This window comes from Pectinophora gossypiella, chromosome 26 (assembly GCF_024362695.1).
Source record: "Pectinophora gossypiella chromosome 26, ilPecGoss1.1, whole genome shotgun sequence".
NCBI lineage: Eukaryota > Metazoa > Arthropoda > Insecta > Lepidoptera > Gelechiidae > Pectinophora > Pectinophora gossypiella.
This window is the reverse complement of record NC_065429.1, coordinates 3,265,419-3,284,385: the sequence shown is the minus strand read 5'-3', so window position 1 is coordinate 3,284,385 and position 18,967 is coordinate 3,265,419. Positions and strand designations below refer to the sequence as shown.

The 18,967-nt window shown below is 39.0% G+C and overlaps 2 protein-coding genes across 8 annotated transcripts in view; one reads left to right on the top strand and one right to left on the bottom strand.

The window, feature by feature from the left end:
• Positions 1 to 5,041: 5,041 nt before the first annotated feature.
• LOC126378490 (kallikrein-5-like) lies at positions 5,042 to 5,896 on the bottom strand. Its single transcript, XM_050026891.1, has one exon. It carries the CDS (start codon positions 5,894 to 5,896, stop codon positions 5,042 to 5,044), a length of 855 nt encoding a protein of 284 aa, XP_049882848.1.
• Positions 5,897 to 13,339: 7,443 nt separating this feature from the next.
• LOC126378322 (talin-1) overlaps positions 13,340 to 18,967 on the top strand; it is a 135,932-nt gene continuing 130,304 nt past the window's right edge. For all 7 annotated transcript variants that reach the window (XM_050026521.1, XM_050026520.1, XM_050026518.1 and 4 more), the window contains exon 1: positions 13,340 to 13,464. The gene's annotated coding sequence lies outside the window, so the exon portion shown is untranslated. The remainder of the gene's footprint in view (positions 13,465 to 18,967) is intronic.

Below are 18,967 nucleotides of genomic sequence, written 5' to 3'. Positions count from 1 at the left end.
GGTAAGTATATTACAAAAACGACACGTAACCAAGAGGTCTTAAGTGCAACCAGTTAATTTATTTCTTTGCAAGAAACTGATTTCGACTTTTGCACCTTATCGTACAAACGAATAAAATAAGCACAATAGGCGGCCTTGTTGCTAAACAGCAATTTCTGCCAAGGAACCAAGGTGAAACAACCTGCATAGTTATAGACCCTTGTTAGACTAATCTTAATAATTAATCTTAATTTGTATGTGTATTTTTGGCTGTTTGTATTTGTTATTTTTTTTGTTTTTTTATCTATCATTAAATAAAAATGTATTAAGTTACTAATAACACGTTGTTTCATTTCAATAGTTCTCTTATCTGTTACTTAGCTCAACTGGGTACCGGGTGAGAGCCTTCAGCGCTCCCCATTTGTCCGGCCAAGTAGTTAATGCCATCTGCGGCAAATCTACAATAAGTCACGTCAAAAAAAAACTTAGCTCAGTGTATGTCCTTATGACGTCACTAGTTACTGTTACCATTGTAGTAAATACAGTTTACAGCACTAGGATCTTCTGCTATCGAGTGGGTTGTGAGGTGGATTACCAACCCCATCAACCCTGGTGTCAGGGTGATTATTGAGCAGCCAAAGGCCCCTGGCATGACTCATGTTACGACTACGTACTTAGATCAGTAAGTAGTAACCGGGGCCTACGGCTTAACGTGCCTTCCAACGCACGGAAACATTTAATAAACTATTTTATAATATTTATGGAGAAGTAGTATTTTGCGTGTTGACGAAAGTTTACTTTGAATGTAAATCGCACTGTACATCTCTGCCTACCCCTTTTGAACTAAATAACCACACCTCAGAGCTTTCTGTTAGAACAACGTACAGGTGGTGAGCCTGTTATCATAGATTTACCACTATCGTACGCGTCACCGTTCGGAGAGTCGCTGTCAACGCTACAATTCCTCAAAAAGTGGGACGCAAAGTTACTGTTAATATAGCGACGTTGACAGTATTTTATCTCAGTGCACAATTAGGCGCTGAACTAGCAACACGGGGAATTACGTGGTAAAAACTTCCAAAAATAGAAGCTCAAAGCGAAAAAAGAAGGATGGGACATCATATTTCTAATAAGTAATAAAATTTTAAACATTTTAATTTTCGCAGTAAAACCTACAAAATTATTATTTTAAATTATCACTTTGATTTCCAATAACACACATCCTTAAGAATAGTTATGAAGTAAAATATTGGAATTATTAAGAAAGAGATAGCGACAAAATTATGATTTCTGAAGTAAGGTAGAAAATCTAGAAAAAAGATACAAAATGGGTCATATCTCATTTTTCATTTTGAACCTGAACTTCTGGGCCACCCCTGTATGTTGTTGTTGTATTATGATTCGGGAGGTGTCTATAAGAGGTGCACCCTCTTGGACCAATCGCTGACTAGAAGTAACAGGTGGGTGAATAGCCACCATTTTGGCATAACAACACAACATAAGCTCACGTAAAGTAAGATTCCCTATTAACCCTTCAAATAAAAAATAAATTTAACAAAGGGAAGTCAAACGTTTGGGTCGGATTGCAAAAAGAAATGTGTTTAGTAGACGCCTTCAGCGCACACCATATGTCCGGCCAAGTAGTCAATGCCATCTGCGGCAAATCTACAATAAGTCACGTCAAAAAAAAACAGCATACTCCCCAGCGGAGCCACTCAGTCCTCCTTCAATCAGCGCTTATCGCTATCGACCCACTAGGGTTGATTAATTCTTTCAAATATTATTCCTCTCAGACGACGCCCTAAGCCGAGGTTCGCGCCCAACTGGGCACCCTCAGGCCTGTTGTCTTAAACGTTGTACCGGGTGAGAGCCTTCAGCGCTCCCCATTTGTCCGGCCAAGTAGTTAATGCCATCTGCGGCAAATCTACAATAAGTCACGTCAAAAAAAAACAGCATACTCCCCAGCGGAGCCACTCAGTATACCATGTTTCTGTGGTGAACAGGGCTGTCACCGCTTTGAATCCATCTGTAATTTCAGCCCTTTGTTAATTTTATTAGCGCAATAAAACTCCCTTGACCACCAGATAGCATCAGTAACTGGAGACACTGTTGCAATTAACTCGCTTCTACTGTTTCAACAGATGGACTTTCTTATATAATTGAGGGGCCATCGCAAATACAGGGTTAGTGATATAATTAACGACCTCCGTGGTCCAGTATTTGAGCGTTGGCCCGAGGTCCCGGGTTCGAATCCCGTTGGTGACATACTACAAAAAATACTTTGTGATCCTTAGGACATTACAGACTGATCGCCTGATCGTCTGAAGGTAAGAAGATCCGTGCTTCAGAAGGCTCGTTAACCCTTTCACGGACAGAGATCATGGGTCATTGATGGTTCGTAATAGGTAATAATATTATGACACCTTGGGACCGGAACGTCATTAGACGTTCTGTCCTTGAAAGTGTTAAGCCGTTGGTCCCGGTTACTACTTACTGATATAAGTACGTAGTCGTTACATGAGCCATGTCAGGGGCCTTTGGCGGTTCAATAGTAACCCTGACACCAGGGTTGATGAGGTTGGTAATCCATTTCACAACCCAAACAAGATAGAAGAAGTGGTATATTTAAGGATAAAAAGTGCCTGTCTCCATCAGGTGTCGCTACTGTTGAGTGTTCTTATATTTTGACAGTTCCCCATACTATTTGAGTAAACAAACATATTTTTTTGGTTAAATTTTAACACTATCCTTAACCCTTTGCGCAGATTTTTTTTAACGTGACTTATTGTAGATTTGCCGCAGATGGCTTTAACTACTTGGCCGGACAAATGGGGAGCGCTGAAGGCTCTCACCCGGTGTAGAAGCGTGTGGTATTTCAGGGTCTTAGTAAGTGGAATTCCGTGGTCTCTGCCTACCCCAGCGGGAAACAGACGTGATCCTATGTATGTATGTAAATACTAAAGCTGACCTAAGGTTCTCCCCTCACAATATTTTGTTATAGTGGTAACAGTTAAAGCTCTGTTAATGTTTAAAATAACAAATGTTATTTGTCCCTGGAGACGCGAGGGGAGCAGCATAGTCCCTTTATGTACGTCGCATTGGACACTGGAATAGACCTTTTTTTTGGTTAAATTAGAATAATTAAGTCTCCTATACTTAAAGGTTGATTGGAAGCGATTACTACTTAGGAACAAGGCAGCCTATTGTAGTCTTTCTATTTCTCTTTTGTTTTGTATTTTCCTGTGTGTGCAATAAAGTATTTGTTATGTTAGTATTAGTAGAAGGGTTGCGGGTTGGAAGGTTAGACAGGCAGTCGGTTCTGTAAAAACCGGACTTGTCCAATCTTCAGGTTAGGTAAGCGGACCCTGAGAAAATGAAATAATACTAGGGGGATAATGATGATGTTATTATGATAATAGAAAAAGAAGAATATCCATTGCATTAGCATTAACGCAACTCCGCTCGACGCGAATTCGCGACTTCTCATTCACCCTCATAATTTTTCAAGCGATCTATAAGACAATTTGCTCTAGCTTTGATATTAAGTGCTATGTCATAATGACTAGTTTAATGTTGTTTCTTAATTACTAATGCTTTTTATTGTCCCCACAAATGTCGCGGATCCCACCCCATTTTTGTCGGGTTATTAATTAAATTGTTTATGGTTTTATTGTTTTTTGAAAATACATAGAGCGGATAAAGGCATATAGCAGTATATAAAGCGAAGGTTGGTATTAGGGCTGGCTGACGAAGACCTAGAAGAACGTCATCATCATCACCAGCCCATTAACGTCCCCACTGCTGGGGCACGGGCCTTTCCTATGGATGGATAGGGAGATCGGGCCTTAAACCATCACGCGGGCCCAGTGCGGATTGATGGTTATTAACGACTGCTAATGCAGCCGGGACCAACGGCTTAACGTGCCTTCCGAAGCACGGAGGAGCTCGAGATGAAAACTTTTTTTTTGTGGTCACCCATCCTATGACCGGCCTTTGCGAAAGTTGCTTAACTTCAACAATCGCAGACCGAGCGCGTTTACCGCTGCGCCACCGAGCTCTTCAGGAATGGTCTAGTGCGATCTATTTTGAACCGGCGTGCGTGTATGTAACGATTGATGAATGTGGACGAAGCAAATCTGTCAGGATCGAAGCAAATGGCATAGTCTCTGCTTACCCCGGTGGGAAATAGGCGTGAGTTTATGTATGTATGTATCCTGGTGGACTTGCACCAATGAGTTATTAATTTATCTTAAGTGCAGTTTTCACTAACACAGTTGACTCGACCATTATAGACGGCGATAGGTACGACTCACCTACCACGTTGGTCTAACAGAAAGCTCGGTGAGGTGTGGTACTTACATCTTGCTATAGTATCGACTACTAATTGGATTAGGATATAGTCGTGTGCTTATAATATATTTCATAATATATAGCAAAATAATATAGAAAGGGTAAGTCAAAAATCTTATTATAAGTACACTTAAGTGATTTATTGTGGAAGTTTTTCTTATCTCTTTTACGAGATATATGTATATGAATAGTCATTCGGCTAAATGTCCAAATTAATGTCGTAGGGTGGCTATCTGTCGCCTATCTATTGCTTCCCGATATCTTCAAATCGGTGATTCATTCCAAGTCCTATGAGTTTCGAATTGCTTTCTGTTTTGAGGGGACTTTATGACTCTCGCTTTAGCAGATAGGGATGTTCGTGTATGTTGGGGTCTTGAAAACGTTACATAAACATAAGCATACTTTTTTTTACGTGACTTATTGAAGCTTTGCCGTAGATGGCATTAACTACTTGGCCGGACTAATGGGGAGCGCTGAGGGCTCTCATCTGGTACAAAATTTAAGACAACAGGCCTGAGGGTGCCCAGTTGTGCGCGAACCTCGGCTCAGGGCGTCGTCTGAGGAATCACATTGAAAGAACGAATCGAAGCCGTAAAGAAAGACATAATTTACTTCTTTAAAACGACATTTATTTGAACATCACTAAAAATTAAATAACAAATACCAAAGTTAGAAGTGGACTACAAAATTTTAGCAACTGTTAATTTATTCCTCATCCGTACAAAGATGTTTTTGTCGTTTTCAATATCCAGTTGGTATAATAGGACACGTTTGTGAAGATTGCAAGTTTCATCTCGCATTCCCTTGGTTTAAGAGCTATTATGCCTAGTACTTTATCACCAGAGTACACAGGCCCAAACTCATGGACGAAGCAGTCTTCATAGTCGGAAACATCTAGACAAAACATGCTATCATCTAAAAAGACTCCATAACTTTCGTAGCACCGACTTTCGTGAGCAATCTTCACGCTGAACTTGTCAAAATCATTCGTTAGAAACAATCTCTTGTCCATAGTCGAGACTGTCTTCCAAACGCTGGCCTCCACATCAGATGCTGGCAGTTCATCGAATATCGAAGACTTCATCGTAACAGGGTGAGCTTCGATCATGTTCAGCTTCGCCACAGCGATGTCGAACTTCGGAGTACCCTCGGTACTGTTGAACTGCTCGTGGATCCTCCAGAACATGATGGGATACGTATGAGTATAGTTCCTCACGAAGTCGTGGTATAGAAGGACGCGGTGGCTGGAACCAGCTTTTCGACAATGCGCCGAAGTCACCACCCACTTGACCAAGATGATGCTGGCGAAACAGGCGAAAGTCCAGGTGTTAGAGTAGTTTCTGGTAATCGCTGCGACGTACGGAAACCTCTCAGACATGACTAGAGAAGAGTTTTCGTTAAGAGCGATGACGCCCATGGATTTGGAGAACTTGAAGATGCCCTGGCCAGGGAAATCTTCCCTTATCTTCTCCTCGACTTGGATCTCCGTGGCGAACTTCACCATGACACAAACTGCCATTATGGCTACAAGAATCACTCCCGTGAGAATCAGGCATCCTGCTTTCATTGCGGATTTACTATTTAAGAAGAAGTCTGTAGTTTGGTAGATTTCTCAGGTCAAACTTTTAGTTGACTCTTTGAAGTCACTCAGATTCTATTCTTCAATAACTTGCCGATTTTTAACATTCCAAAAACGGCGAATGGCCCTGTAGGATAAATACAATATCAAAATATTTATTTAATTCTCATGCATTTAAAGATTTTTTGACAAGTGCCAATTTGATGTTTGAGAACATACCATAGTAACCTCTAGAAAAAACTTACGTAAAACCTCTTTAAGAAGACTAGATCAACAGCAATGAAATGCTCTCACTAGAAGGACAGGTACAGTCAGAAGCAAATAGTTAGTGACAGTCAAGGTCAAGGTTAGTGATAGTTAGCAACAACCAGAATGTCCAATAATTAGGGACGTTCAAGATGGCCGTATAGATAGTAACACTCTAAGTGACCAAAAACATCGGCACAACCTGCGTGTTCATAAAGTTGGCAACAACCTAATCGACCAGATTCGCGAGATGCTTACAATGTCAAATATATCAGCTCAATTATGTCGTCGTAAATATGACAACACTCACTGCGCCAATGGTATCCAAGCAGTCAAGATGTTCAAAAATGTGGACGATTAGGAAATTGCCATCTTTTTGAATGCCGATGTTTTTGATCACTAAGAGTTCTCGTGCTCGTAGCCGGAACTAACGGCTTAACGTGCCTTCCGAAGCACGGTGCCGTCTTCTTCTATCGTGTGGGTTGTGAGGTGGATTGGAACCTCATCAACCCTGGTGTCAGGGTTACTATTGAGTCGCCAAAGGCCGATTACTTACTACCATCATTGATTACTTACTTAAATCAGTAAGTATTAACTGGGACCAGCTTAACGTGCCTTCGGAAGCACGGTTCATCTTACTTTCGGGATTCAGCTTGTAATTCCTAACCAAACAAGCTTCTAACGTCAACACCTTCAAAAAAAAATTGGACAATTATTATTACCATAAAACAGAGAAAGGAAAACACAACTAGGAATCTCATTTTTTCGTGATGTATCCTCACCGGAATTAGAACCCGGGACCTCCAGATCGTGAGCGCAACGCTCAACCACTGGGCCATGGTGCCGTAAAGTCTTAAATGTGTCTTTGTTATTGTATGCATGGTCGTAAAGAATCACGCATCGCGTCTCACCCCATCATAGACAATTCAGTTGAATGCAAACTTTATGCGTTCACGCATCATTGACTACAACCGTAACGAACTGAAGACATTACGCAAGTTGTAACTTTTTTATTTCCATTACATACATACATACATACATTAACGCCCAAAGCACACCTCGGACACTTCATACAAACAACCTCGTTTTACACAGACACTACACATTGACGTTATCGTACAGTCATGAGCAATATAATGTACCCACTTTAGGACTGTCGCACTAACATATTTGACATTTAGTGAGGCTTACAGTTCAATTTGTCAAAAAAGTTAATATTAAGTGGTAAGTGCGACATTTTATCACGTTAATCCATGACGTCACAGCGTGCTTTTTCAAACAAATTGCAAAGTAATTTCGTATTTTGGCGTTTAGTAAAAAGTAACTGATTTGACTAGTTGGAAACTGGCCTATTTAGTGCTGAGGGCTTATCACCCTTGTTTCTATGATCGTCGTGTGCGAGAGGGTAAGTTAGGGTAACTGTGGGGTAAGTTATCCGTGCGACAAATATTGACAGCGTTTGACAAGTGGTTACCCATAACACTGAACACATTAGCTTATTAAGTGTAAGCCACTCGTACTCGTTTGTAAGTAAACCGCGCAGAACGCACCGTAATACCTACTTTGTGTGCGGATTGCCAAAGAAAGAAAGAAAGAAAATCATTTTATTGGGGCACAGCTGAAAATCTGCGTTGTGGCTCTCCCTCAATGTCGGAGTGTCACAACATATTGCTGAGCTGACGTCCCTTTTTAGAAATAAGGTTTAATTATTATGTTCACTCCTACTGTGTACCTATACCTACTTATATCTAAAATGAATGGTTTCTATTCTATTTATTTTAGAAATAAGTAGGTAGGTATATTCAATATCTCCTATATTTTAAGAGTGTCTGGAAGCGATTGCTACTTAGCAATAAAACCGCCTATTGTACTCATTCTATTTCTCGTTAGTTTTTTTCCTGTTTGTGCAATAAAATATTTGTTATGTTATGTCATAATCACAATAAAATCACAAAAACAATTTAGGTGGCGTTGTACAGCTTCAATGTGATAATTGCCTATTTTCTCGGGTAAGTACATAATTATTCCAAAATACAATGTACAATACAATACAAATATACTTCATTGCACCAAAATAAAAAGAAATAGTTACAAAAAACTCTTAACTAGGTACATGGCAAATAGCGGCCTTGTAATAAATATTAAAAAAAAATGAATGAGAATGTTATGGCAGAAGCAAATATAAAAATAATTGTTGTTAAATAGTTGTTGTTATAAAAACATTGCAACCTATGTTGCTACCTATATTGCTTCTCTTTATTTTGATTAGAATAATAGTGGGTGGAAGATGTGATTGTGCCTGGGTGTAAAAAGGGCCATCATTTATACCCAAAAACAAAGATAAAAGATGCATGTCTGTTATTCATGTAATTAGAAGGTTATACGAATAAAAACTGCCCAACTGGGCACCCTCAGGCCTGTTGTCTTAAACGTTGTACCGGGTGAGAGCCTTCAGCGCTCCCCATTTGTCCGGCCAAGTAGTTAATGCCACCTGCGGCAAATCTACAATAAGTCAAAAAAAAAAAACGAATAAAAACTGTGCAGCGCCATCTTAGTTTTTAAAGAACATACTTACCCTGGAAAGTCCCTCATTATTCTGCGTATATTATTTTATTACGATACCTATGCGATGCTACAGAGGTGGTCCTGACTTTCGGGCCCCGATACCGACCCTCCTGCGTGGTCGACGATTTCCCTCAACCAGCGCTTACCGCTATCGACCCACTAGAGTCGATTAATTCTTTCAAATATTTTTCCTTTCAGACGACGCCCTGAGCTGAGGTTCGCGCCCAACTGGGCACCCTCAGGCCTGTTGTCTTAAACGTTGTACCGGGTGAGAGCCTTCAGCGCTCCTCATTTGTCCGGCCAAGTAGTTACAGCCTGTGGCAAATCTACAATAAGTTACGTGAAAAAAAAAGGTCTTGACTTTCAGTCTATGGTGATGATTATGTGTTCTTCTTCTTCTATCGTGTGGGTTGTGAGGTGGATCACCAACCTCATCAACCCTGGTGTCAGGGTTATTATTGAACCGCCAAAGGCCCTTCACATGGCTCATGTAAAACGAATACTTACTTACGTCAGTAAGTAGTAACCGGGACCAACGACTTAACGTGCCTTCCGAGACGCGATAGAAGATTACGTGTTAGGTATAAATAAACAAGAAGGAATAAGTCGCGATGGTGCAATCCTCTCCCGTACACCCGCTAACAGTTGTAATACTGATAAATATCTCAATATCTCCACATGACCCTAGCATCAGGGCCTGATAAATGACTAAGTCTATCCCTTTTACCCTCCGAACCTTTAAAGGACGCGGGAAAGAGACGGCGATGGAATATGAATAATTTTATTGCGAAGGGTGGAAACTACACGCAATAACTTAATACAACTCGGCTCTCACTTAGATTGGTAAGTTTTTGGGGATCCGTACGCAGAATAACTTATGCGTTTTAAGATAGTTTTTCTTTTTTTCAAATTAGTACATGTGACTATCTAATTCCTATATATTATGTTCTATGCATTCGTATTTGTTTACATCAGGTGCGTACTATGTCCGCTTGCATTAATTATTATTATAATACTAACATTAAGTATTTATGTATACGTTTTTGTGATAAATATATAAAATATATTATATGTACACCTACATTCTATTTTAAGTAATTTCATATTTAATCTATGTACGAATTTTAACGTATATTTATGAAACACGACGTTCGTGCCTCACCCAACAGGGTCCACATAATACCAGCGTCGTGGTTCACGCCGCGACTTGTGCTGAGTGAGGCCCTTTTATCTCAGGACGTCCACCACCACCTTACGATCATTGTAATGAACATCCTTCTTAGATGCTTTTTGTAATTTTTTTGTAAAAAAAAATAAGTGATGTTATTGTCTTGTCTTTGTGTGTGGCGTCCTTTTATAATAAACAATTTATATTCTATTTTTTTTTTTTTTTATTTAAATTCCACTCGGGTGGTTAAAAACGCGACATCGAAGTATTTCATCTAAAAAAGTAATATTGCTATTAGACATTTGTTTGCATTGCGCACTTAGGGTGGTATTAATAAACTAATTTATTTATTTATTTATTTATTTATTTTTCGGAAAACCAACAGCTACTTTAAACAATATACATATAAAAATACATACGATGCAGGGGAGCCAATTATAGGTTTCCACAAATAGACATAGTACAAATCGGTCTGATAGCATTAATTATACAATACTGAATACAAGTAAGGTGAACAAGCATAAGCACTAAACTTATTGAAAACTTATAGAAAAAACATAAAATAATAATAATAATTACACAACACTACACTACACACACACACTAGAAATAAGGTAAACAAGCTTAAGCACTAAACTTATTAAAAACAAATGATACAAAAAAAAAAAAAAAAAAAAAAAAATCTCAGCTTCGAGACTGCCCTCAAGATCATGTCAATGTGACAGTTCTCATATAAAAACAGAGACTTGAGCATGATCTTGAGGGCAGTCTCAGCTGAGATTCGTTTATTAATACCACCCTTACATTTTTTAGATGAATTGCTTCGATGTGGCCATATTAACCCCCCTGATGCAAGTACGTACCTAGTCGTTACTTGAGTCACGTCAGGGGCCTTTGGCGGCTCAGTAATAACCCTGACTCCAGGATTGATGAGGTTGGTCATCCACCTCACAACCCACACGATAGAAGAAGAAGAAGATATTTCTTTTGTGGAGCAATGTCTTGAAAGTCGCGTGTACAATGACCTTATTTTCGCGTCACGCTTACAGTCATAAGCAATATAATGTACCCACTTTAGGACTCTGTCGCACTAACATATTTGACATTTAGTGAGACTTACAGTTCAATTTGTCAAAAAAGTTAATGTGACATGGTACCAAAGTGTTTTCATGCTCGTGACCGTACATAGCGTGCTAGGCCTGCAGGCGAAGTCGAGTCGAATAAATAAATTAAATAATGTGAGGAACCCTCTACATTTGAAGCATTTTGTGTATTTTTTGCCTGCTGGGGGACTCTTCCAAAAGTTTTTGTTTATGGTTTTGATAATTGTTGGAACGAACAAAACGATTTAATTTTGATTTGTCACGAGGGACGAATGATCAACAGTTATTATAAGTGTTTTAGTTATAAAGTTATTAAGCAATTTCGTTATACAGATAATAAATATTATTGTGACTGTAAAATGTTTTTTTACGTTCTCTGGTCATGTCGTTCGTCATGTCTTAGTGCCTGCAACTTGTCTCTCGATTACTTTTGGGTCTACCCATCATCATCAGCCCATCAACGTCCCCACTGCTGGGACACGGGCCTTCCCTATGGATGGATAGGGAGATTGGGCCTCAAACCATCACGCGGGCCCAGTGCGGATTGATGGTTATTAACGACTGCTAATGCAGCCGGGACCAACGGCTTAACGTGCCTTCCGAAGCACGGAGGAGCTCGAGATGAAAACTTTTTTTTTGTGGTCACCCATCCTATGACTGGCCTTTGCGAAAGTTGCTTAACTTCAACAATCGCAGACCGAGCGCATAAACCGCTGCGCCACCAAGCTCCTCAACCCACCCCGTTAAAAATTATGGACGCGAAAGAAAATAGACAGTGCGTATAAGATACTTAACGTGACTAGTACGTAAAGTGGAAAGAGCGAGAAATCTCCTTCGCCCGCCATCGCAACCACGTTTCGCAACCAGGAAGAATTTTATTCCTTTGTTGGCAACTAGTTGTGAATGAGAATGTTTTGTCTTGATACACAACCAGTTGCGAATATGTAATATATTCTCCATCATGGCAACTAAGTTTCGCAACCAGTTGCTAAACATATTTTTATTTTTTGGGTACGCAACCAAGTATTTTTTTGAAAAATCATGTCAAGACAACTTGTAATAAGTACACAATTTTAATGAGACACTTTCCAGGGTCATCACAATTTATTATCCACGCTCTTGTCGATGTAGCATTCTCCATGCTTCTTTATTAGGGAAAATAGAGCAGTGATTTCCCTCTTGCCTTCCGCCCCGCAGTACTCTGTCTGACTCGGAAACTGCTTTTTATATTCGGCTATTCAACAACAGATGGCGTTGTAGACAATTAAGTTGTCACTTTGTTCAATGACTACTATAAATACCCACTGTTCGTTTTGTTAAGTTAATTTTGATTAAGTAAAATGTAACAAAGAAATATTGCTTTCAAATTCAGTTACAGTAATGTTATTAAAAACATAAATTAATATTTTTAAAAGCAATTCCATGTTGCAAACCATTGCTACAAACTTTTCCGTAGGCGCTAATAATGGTACGACTTCGATCACTTTTGTAACAACATTGGCAAGTGGGTTGTATACTCAGCCTTCTCATTTCCATGGCGCAGCCACACCCTAGCTAATGGTGCCAAAAGGGTATCTGCAATGTTACGTGAGCCAATGCGGTAGGTGTTAACCAGTTACACCTACATATAAAACAAGTTTCTAGTAGAAAATATCTTTGAGTGTTGTTGTAACATTTGGTAGTATTAAAAACTAATTTTAGGTATGATAAATAACTCGAGTAGGTAGGTAGGTACCTATTGCAGTTTTTAGAATAAAAGTGTCGTTACGTAAAACTTCTTAGGTGCCTACCTACTGCGTTACATTTTCATCCCTATAAAAAGTTTCTATCCTGCGAAGGTGTTTTATAGGGCACACTAGGATTCCTAAAGTGTCAATGGACCAAATCGATGATTAGATTTCTCAACATGTCGCCTGCCTACGCTTTGCAGTGCTACATAGCTGACTGGCTACCTTATTAGGAAATGTCTCCGCATACCAAAGACCTTACTTGCCACGCGCGATTTAATACAATTTACTGGGAAATTAACTGTAAATAAACTTGAACCAAAATATCGATGAGTCAAACATGCTCTCGATTTCAACTTCAACTTGCGCGAAATCAGTCTGACCGCGTGAATCAGCTGCAACTAAAAATCAATACTGTGTACTATACGATCAACTTCAGTCTAATTCAAAGGTTTGCAGACATAGTGCGACACTAAATATATATTGTTTCGGTAGTTTACGCAATTTTAACAAGACTTTCATTGAAAATTACTTCAAATTCGAAGTTAATAGCCGTAATTAGTCTCAAAATTAAAATTAACTCAGGTGTGAACCTAGCCGCGAGTGGACTGCAGTTAATGATTTCGTAAACCCGCAAGAGGGCGCAGTCTTCGCGTGATGTTGTTACATACTGTATGGGCGTGTGAGTGCTTGTGTGAAAAATTATGTGTTTTGTGATGTTTTAACCGCTAATGGAGAATAAAAACGGTGAGTAAAGTGACTTAATATCATCCCCTACACGAAACAATAATCGCATGCGTGTGAACTTTACAGAAAACAAATAGGAAATGGGAATCCGTACATCTGTGCGATCAGATGTATAACCCGACCAAATTTGGGTCACGCCTTCAGCGTTGCACTTCCCACTGTTCCCGTGCTTTCGCAATCAATAGGGTTATATTCCCGCCATCTTGTGTCGGGAGCTTTCAGGATTTTCGTATAAATATATCGATCGGAAGCTCTATGTAACCCAATTCTGGCGTTATTCTTGTTCTAAATGAGGCGAAGCGTTTATACAACATTTACAATGGGTTTTGTATTCGCTGTTGCGTCGTTCTTTGCTGTAAACTTTTGTTGACATTAGCGATCTTAGTTTTTGGGGTCTGAAAAAGTTGTTTTTAAGCCTATCGGGGTTGGAAGCCCCTTGCATTCTTACGAGGGTGCTTCTCCCCTTCCTCGGCTACGACATATGTATACATATAAGTTGGTTTTATTGCTGTAAGTATGGGTAAAACTTTGGCCTTGTTCTCTTGCGCCTACATTCGCCTTAGGTGTGCTATGACATCAGAAATTTTAAATAGAATACAAGAATGGACTGTTTTTCGTAGCCGAAGCGTCCTCCGTTGACTGAGACTTGTTGAATAACCTTAGAATTTGTAAATAGCTGTTACGTTTCCTTATCAAGCTACTACTTAATAGATTTTTGCTAATAGAGTTCTTAATACCTAAACCACTAGTTTGCTTTTAAACTAGCCTTGAAAGTGCAGACCTAGAAAATAATCTATAACATAATAAATGTAGGTACCTACCTACCTTGTTCTAAACTGCCTATTAAACGTTCTTAGAGTAGGTATGATTTATTTGTGATCGATGAATTGTCAACTTTTTTATTAAAATATTGTTGCCATGTATTTTTTTCTTCTTTGTTCCTCAAAATCAATATAGATGCCACTGTAAAGATTTTCCTTTCTTTTACCCTTCTAATGTCATGGATAACAGATACCTATATGAATCTTATATCTTTGTTTTTAGGTATAAATGATGACCCTTTTTATTACACCCGGACACAATTACAATCTTCCACCCATTACTATTCTGATCAAAATAAAGAGAAGCTATATATATGGGTAGCAACATAATTCTATAATGTGATCCAAGTATCAAGTAACTTTTTTTTATATAATATGTTTTCTGTTTAATCTCCCATCTACTATATTATTTTTAGGGAATGTAGTCTGATCGCAAATGTAAAATCATGACGGTATGGTACTAGTAAGCATTTCAAAGCCTTTATTTACTAAAAGGTCGCAGCATATAGCCGTACCGAGTGGAAAACCATAACCTGTGGTCGCGATCCTCAGCAGTGAGGGAACAACGAAGAAGATTTACTAAAAGAATACATTATAATAAACTTAAATAATATACATATTCAACAGTTCTTTTAGCTTGTCCATTTGCTTATTATATTAAGCATTCCTCAGCCTCAGCCTAAATCCATCTTAATTTTACTAAGTTTATGAAGAGAGGTTAAAAAGGTCACATTGAAGTTTTTTTTTTCGTTTTTTTTATCTGCAAACAGTCGCAAGACTTTTATCAGATTTGATGCATTGTTATTGGTTTGTTTGAAGTAAAGCAACCAATGTCACTATCTTCCATTTTTTTTGTGCCCAAGAACATCCATTCTCTTGAGCCGCTTCACCCTACAGCTGGTTTCCAACAGCATGGTTGCTAAGGGATTTGGATGGTTGTTCAACCGTTCCATATGCCTTTCATTGTGCTTTTCAATTTCTTCTGCAATTGTTGGCAATTCTAGGTGTTTATGGATCTCTGAGTTGCGGATAAACCAGGGAGCGCATGCAATGGTCTTTAAAATTGCGTTTTGGCCTCTCTGTAGACACTGTATATCGGTTTTGCCAGCGATAGCCCATAATTGTATGCCATACAACCAAATTGGTTTTAGGATGGAGCAGTAAATCATAAGCTTGTTGTTGACAGATAATTTGGATTGTCTGCCTAGGAGCCAGGTGAGGTTTTTCACATTGAAGTAAGTAACTAACCAGAAAAAGCAATATTGTATGTGACATTAGTTCACATTCCGCTCTTACTTTGACCTCCCTCCCCTCCAAGCTTGATAACTTTTTATCACACTATTAACAGTAGGTAATTGACAGGAAAAATATTGTTTTAAAATTTTATCTTAATTAATACACTAATAGGTAGCAAATGACCCATACTTATTAATATACATACATATTAATTACCATACATCATGATTAAATTCAAGTCTATCCCTATTGGGGTGGGCAGAGTGACATGTCATTGTGAGACAGTGTGATGGAGTATGAACCATACCGATTTATGGAGGACAGGCCTGCGCCCAGTACTGTGGTCGTATTATAGGCTGTTTTGAATGAATTAATATACACTTCATTGCATCCATACATACATAGAAACATACAAACATACATAGAAAAACAAAAAGTGAAGGTGGGTAAATGCGGATTTTTTTTTTTTACCTTTTTCCTCACCTTATGGTTGTCTGGAAGAAATCGCTTTAAGCGATAAGGCCGCCATTTGCCATGTACTTAGTTAAGAGACTTTTTTGTAATTATTTCTTTTTATTTTGGTGCAATAAAGTATATTTGTATTGTATTGTAAATGCGGAATTATTGCTAAAATAATTCTCTTCCAGACAACCTTCGAAGGCAGTTTTTGTTTGAAACTTACTATTTTCCTTCCAATTTAGTCTCTGATTCATTCTATAATATTATAACTGTAGTTACAGTTTTATGAATCAAAATGAATCATTTTTCCCTTGACATTTTCCCTTGACCGTAATAAAGTAATAATAAATTAATTAATAATAAATATAGGATGACCCATATTCATTACCTTGTTGCATTTCCATTAATAATTTATTTGTTATTAATTAAGGATTATCCTCAAACACAATATTCTGTACTCTGCGGCTATTTCGTCACATTACATAGACTGATGAGTTATGACTACACATGTAGACAGAAGACAAAAATAAAGAAAACTCCTCAATGAAACATGATTTATTTATTTCTTCTTCTTATTGTGTGGGTTGTGAGGTGGAATACCAGCCTCATCAACCCTGGCGTCAGGGTTATGATTGAGCCGCCAAAGGCCCCCGACATGACTCATGCAACAATTACTCACTTCCATCAGTAAATAGTAACCGGGACCAACGGCTTCACCTGCCTTCCGAAGCACGGATCATCTTACTTTCGGACAATCAGGCGATCAGCCTGTAATGTCCTAACCAAACTAGGGATCACAAAGTGATTTTTGTGATATGTCCCATATTTATTTATTTAATTCTCAATTACAAAAAGAGGTTGCTGATCAAATATTCAGGATATTTGAACAGCACAGTTAACAGAAAAACACTGAAGAATATGGACTTCTTCTCTTCTTCTAATCCTTTTATCTCCTGTTGGGATGTAATGCTCGAAAAACAGATTTCCACTCCTCGCGATACGAATATGGACTATGCACTGCATTTTTTAAAGTTACTCTTTGTTATTTATTATGCTAACATGCGATGCCTCGACCTCCCTCAATCAGCGCTTATCGCTATCGACCCACTAGGGTCGATTAATTCTTTCAAATATTCTTCCTCTCAGACGACGCCCTGAGCCGAGGTTCGCGCCCAACTGGGCACCCTCAGGCCTGTTGTCTTAAACGTTGTACCGGGTGAGAGCCTTCAGCGCTCCCCATTTATCCGGCCAAGTAGTTAATGCCATCTGCGGCAAATCTACAATAAGTCACGTCAACAAAAAAAATAAATTCCGTCGACCATAAGCAGTTACCTTGTTTTGCCAGTGGGATGTTAGGCATGCCTTTCCACTGTCAGGTTGCTTTCATTTTGCTACTCACTGCTGAAGTTTGTCCCTGATATATTTTTTAAATAAAATAGGCTCTTATAGCTGGTGGTCAAAACATTGACCACCCATTAAACAAAAAATAATACTGTAACAAAGTGATTTCGACATTGTCCCTATCAGGGGCCTGTTTTAAAAAGCTTACAATTGTAAATTACAATGTCAATTTAATGCACATTGCGGAGTGCGTGATCACGAATATTTTGCAGTTTCAAATTAGCTACGTAATGAACACCAAATTGTCGTTGTAATTTACAATTGTAAGTTTTAGAAACAGGCCCCAGGAATCGAACCCTGACCTCCAGATCGTGAGTCCAGCGCTCTAACCACTAGCCCATGGAGGCCTGTAGGGATACATAAGTTTAAAGGCAAAACTGTTTGCGATCGGTCCTGGAAGTGTGAAATGACGTCATTATTCGTCACTAAATGACGTCACCAGTCTCTGATCGTGACCGTGGTGGCAACATTCGCAACGGCCTTGTGCTAAATTTTATTATTTAGTCAACGTTTTACTAAAAAAAAAACAACGGCGAGTCATATGTTTTTTTGTCCTCCGTTTATGAAGTAGGTATTTTATTTATTTATACATCTTGTCATGTTTGAGTAGTCGACTAATTAATCACGTAGTATCTAGTAGCAACTTTTTTGTTTTGCCGGCAAATAGGGAGCGCTGGGGGCTCTCACCTGGGGCTTGTTTCATAAAACTTACAATTGTAAATTACAAGGACAATTTGGTGTTTATTACGTAGCTAATATGAAACTGCAAAATATTTGTGATCACTAACTCCGCAATGTACATCAAATTGTCATTGTAATTTACAATTGTAAGTTTTATTAAACAGGCCCCTGGTATAAAACTTTACACAACAGAGCTATCAGTTAGAGCCGTGGTAGCCCAGTTGGTAGAACTCTTGCGTCTCACTTTGAGGTCGCAGCTTCGAATCCAGCCTAAACCAATGATTGTCGAATTTGTTTTCGAATTCATGTTTGGATCATAAATGATTATCACGTGCTCAGCGGTGAACGAATTTCCGCACCCCCCATTCACGAGAAATGCATTTTCGGAGTTAAGTGACTTAACCTGTATTGGGCTGGTTTTCCCTTCGCGGGAAGGTCAGACAGTCGCTTCTGTAAAAAACCGGCCCTGTCAAATCTTCAGGTTAGGTAAGCGGACCCTGTGAGAAACGGGATAATGCTAGGGAGATGATGAAGCCTGAGGGCGAACCTCGGCGCATTGTGGCAAATTAACCGGGCACAAATCCTGGGAACCATGTGATATCAATTATCAAATCAAATCAAATATACTTTATTGCACACAACATACATAACAAATTAACACAGATGATGATAGATACAGTACAATCTGGCGGCCTTATTGCTAAGCAGCAATAAGGCCGCCAAATCTGTGACCCAAACACGAATTTACACGGGAAATGCAAATATGCAAACAAAAGAGAAATAGAAGAGTACAGGCTGCCGGCGGTTTGCTTCTCAAACGGGGAGCGTCAGTTCGAACCCCGGTACCGGTCTTGCACGACTGTGTTACTACAATACAATACAAATACACTTTATTGCACCAAAAT

What these genes read in the sequence shown, in the direction of transcription:
- LOC126378490 (XM_050026891.1), bottom strand. Translation starts at nt 5,896, where the DNA reads ATGAAAGCAGGATGCCTGATTCTCACGGGAGTGATTCTTGTAGCCATA.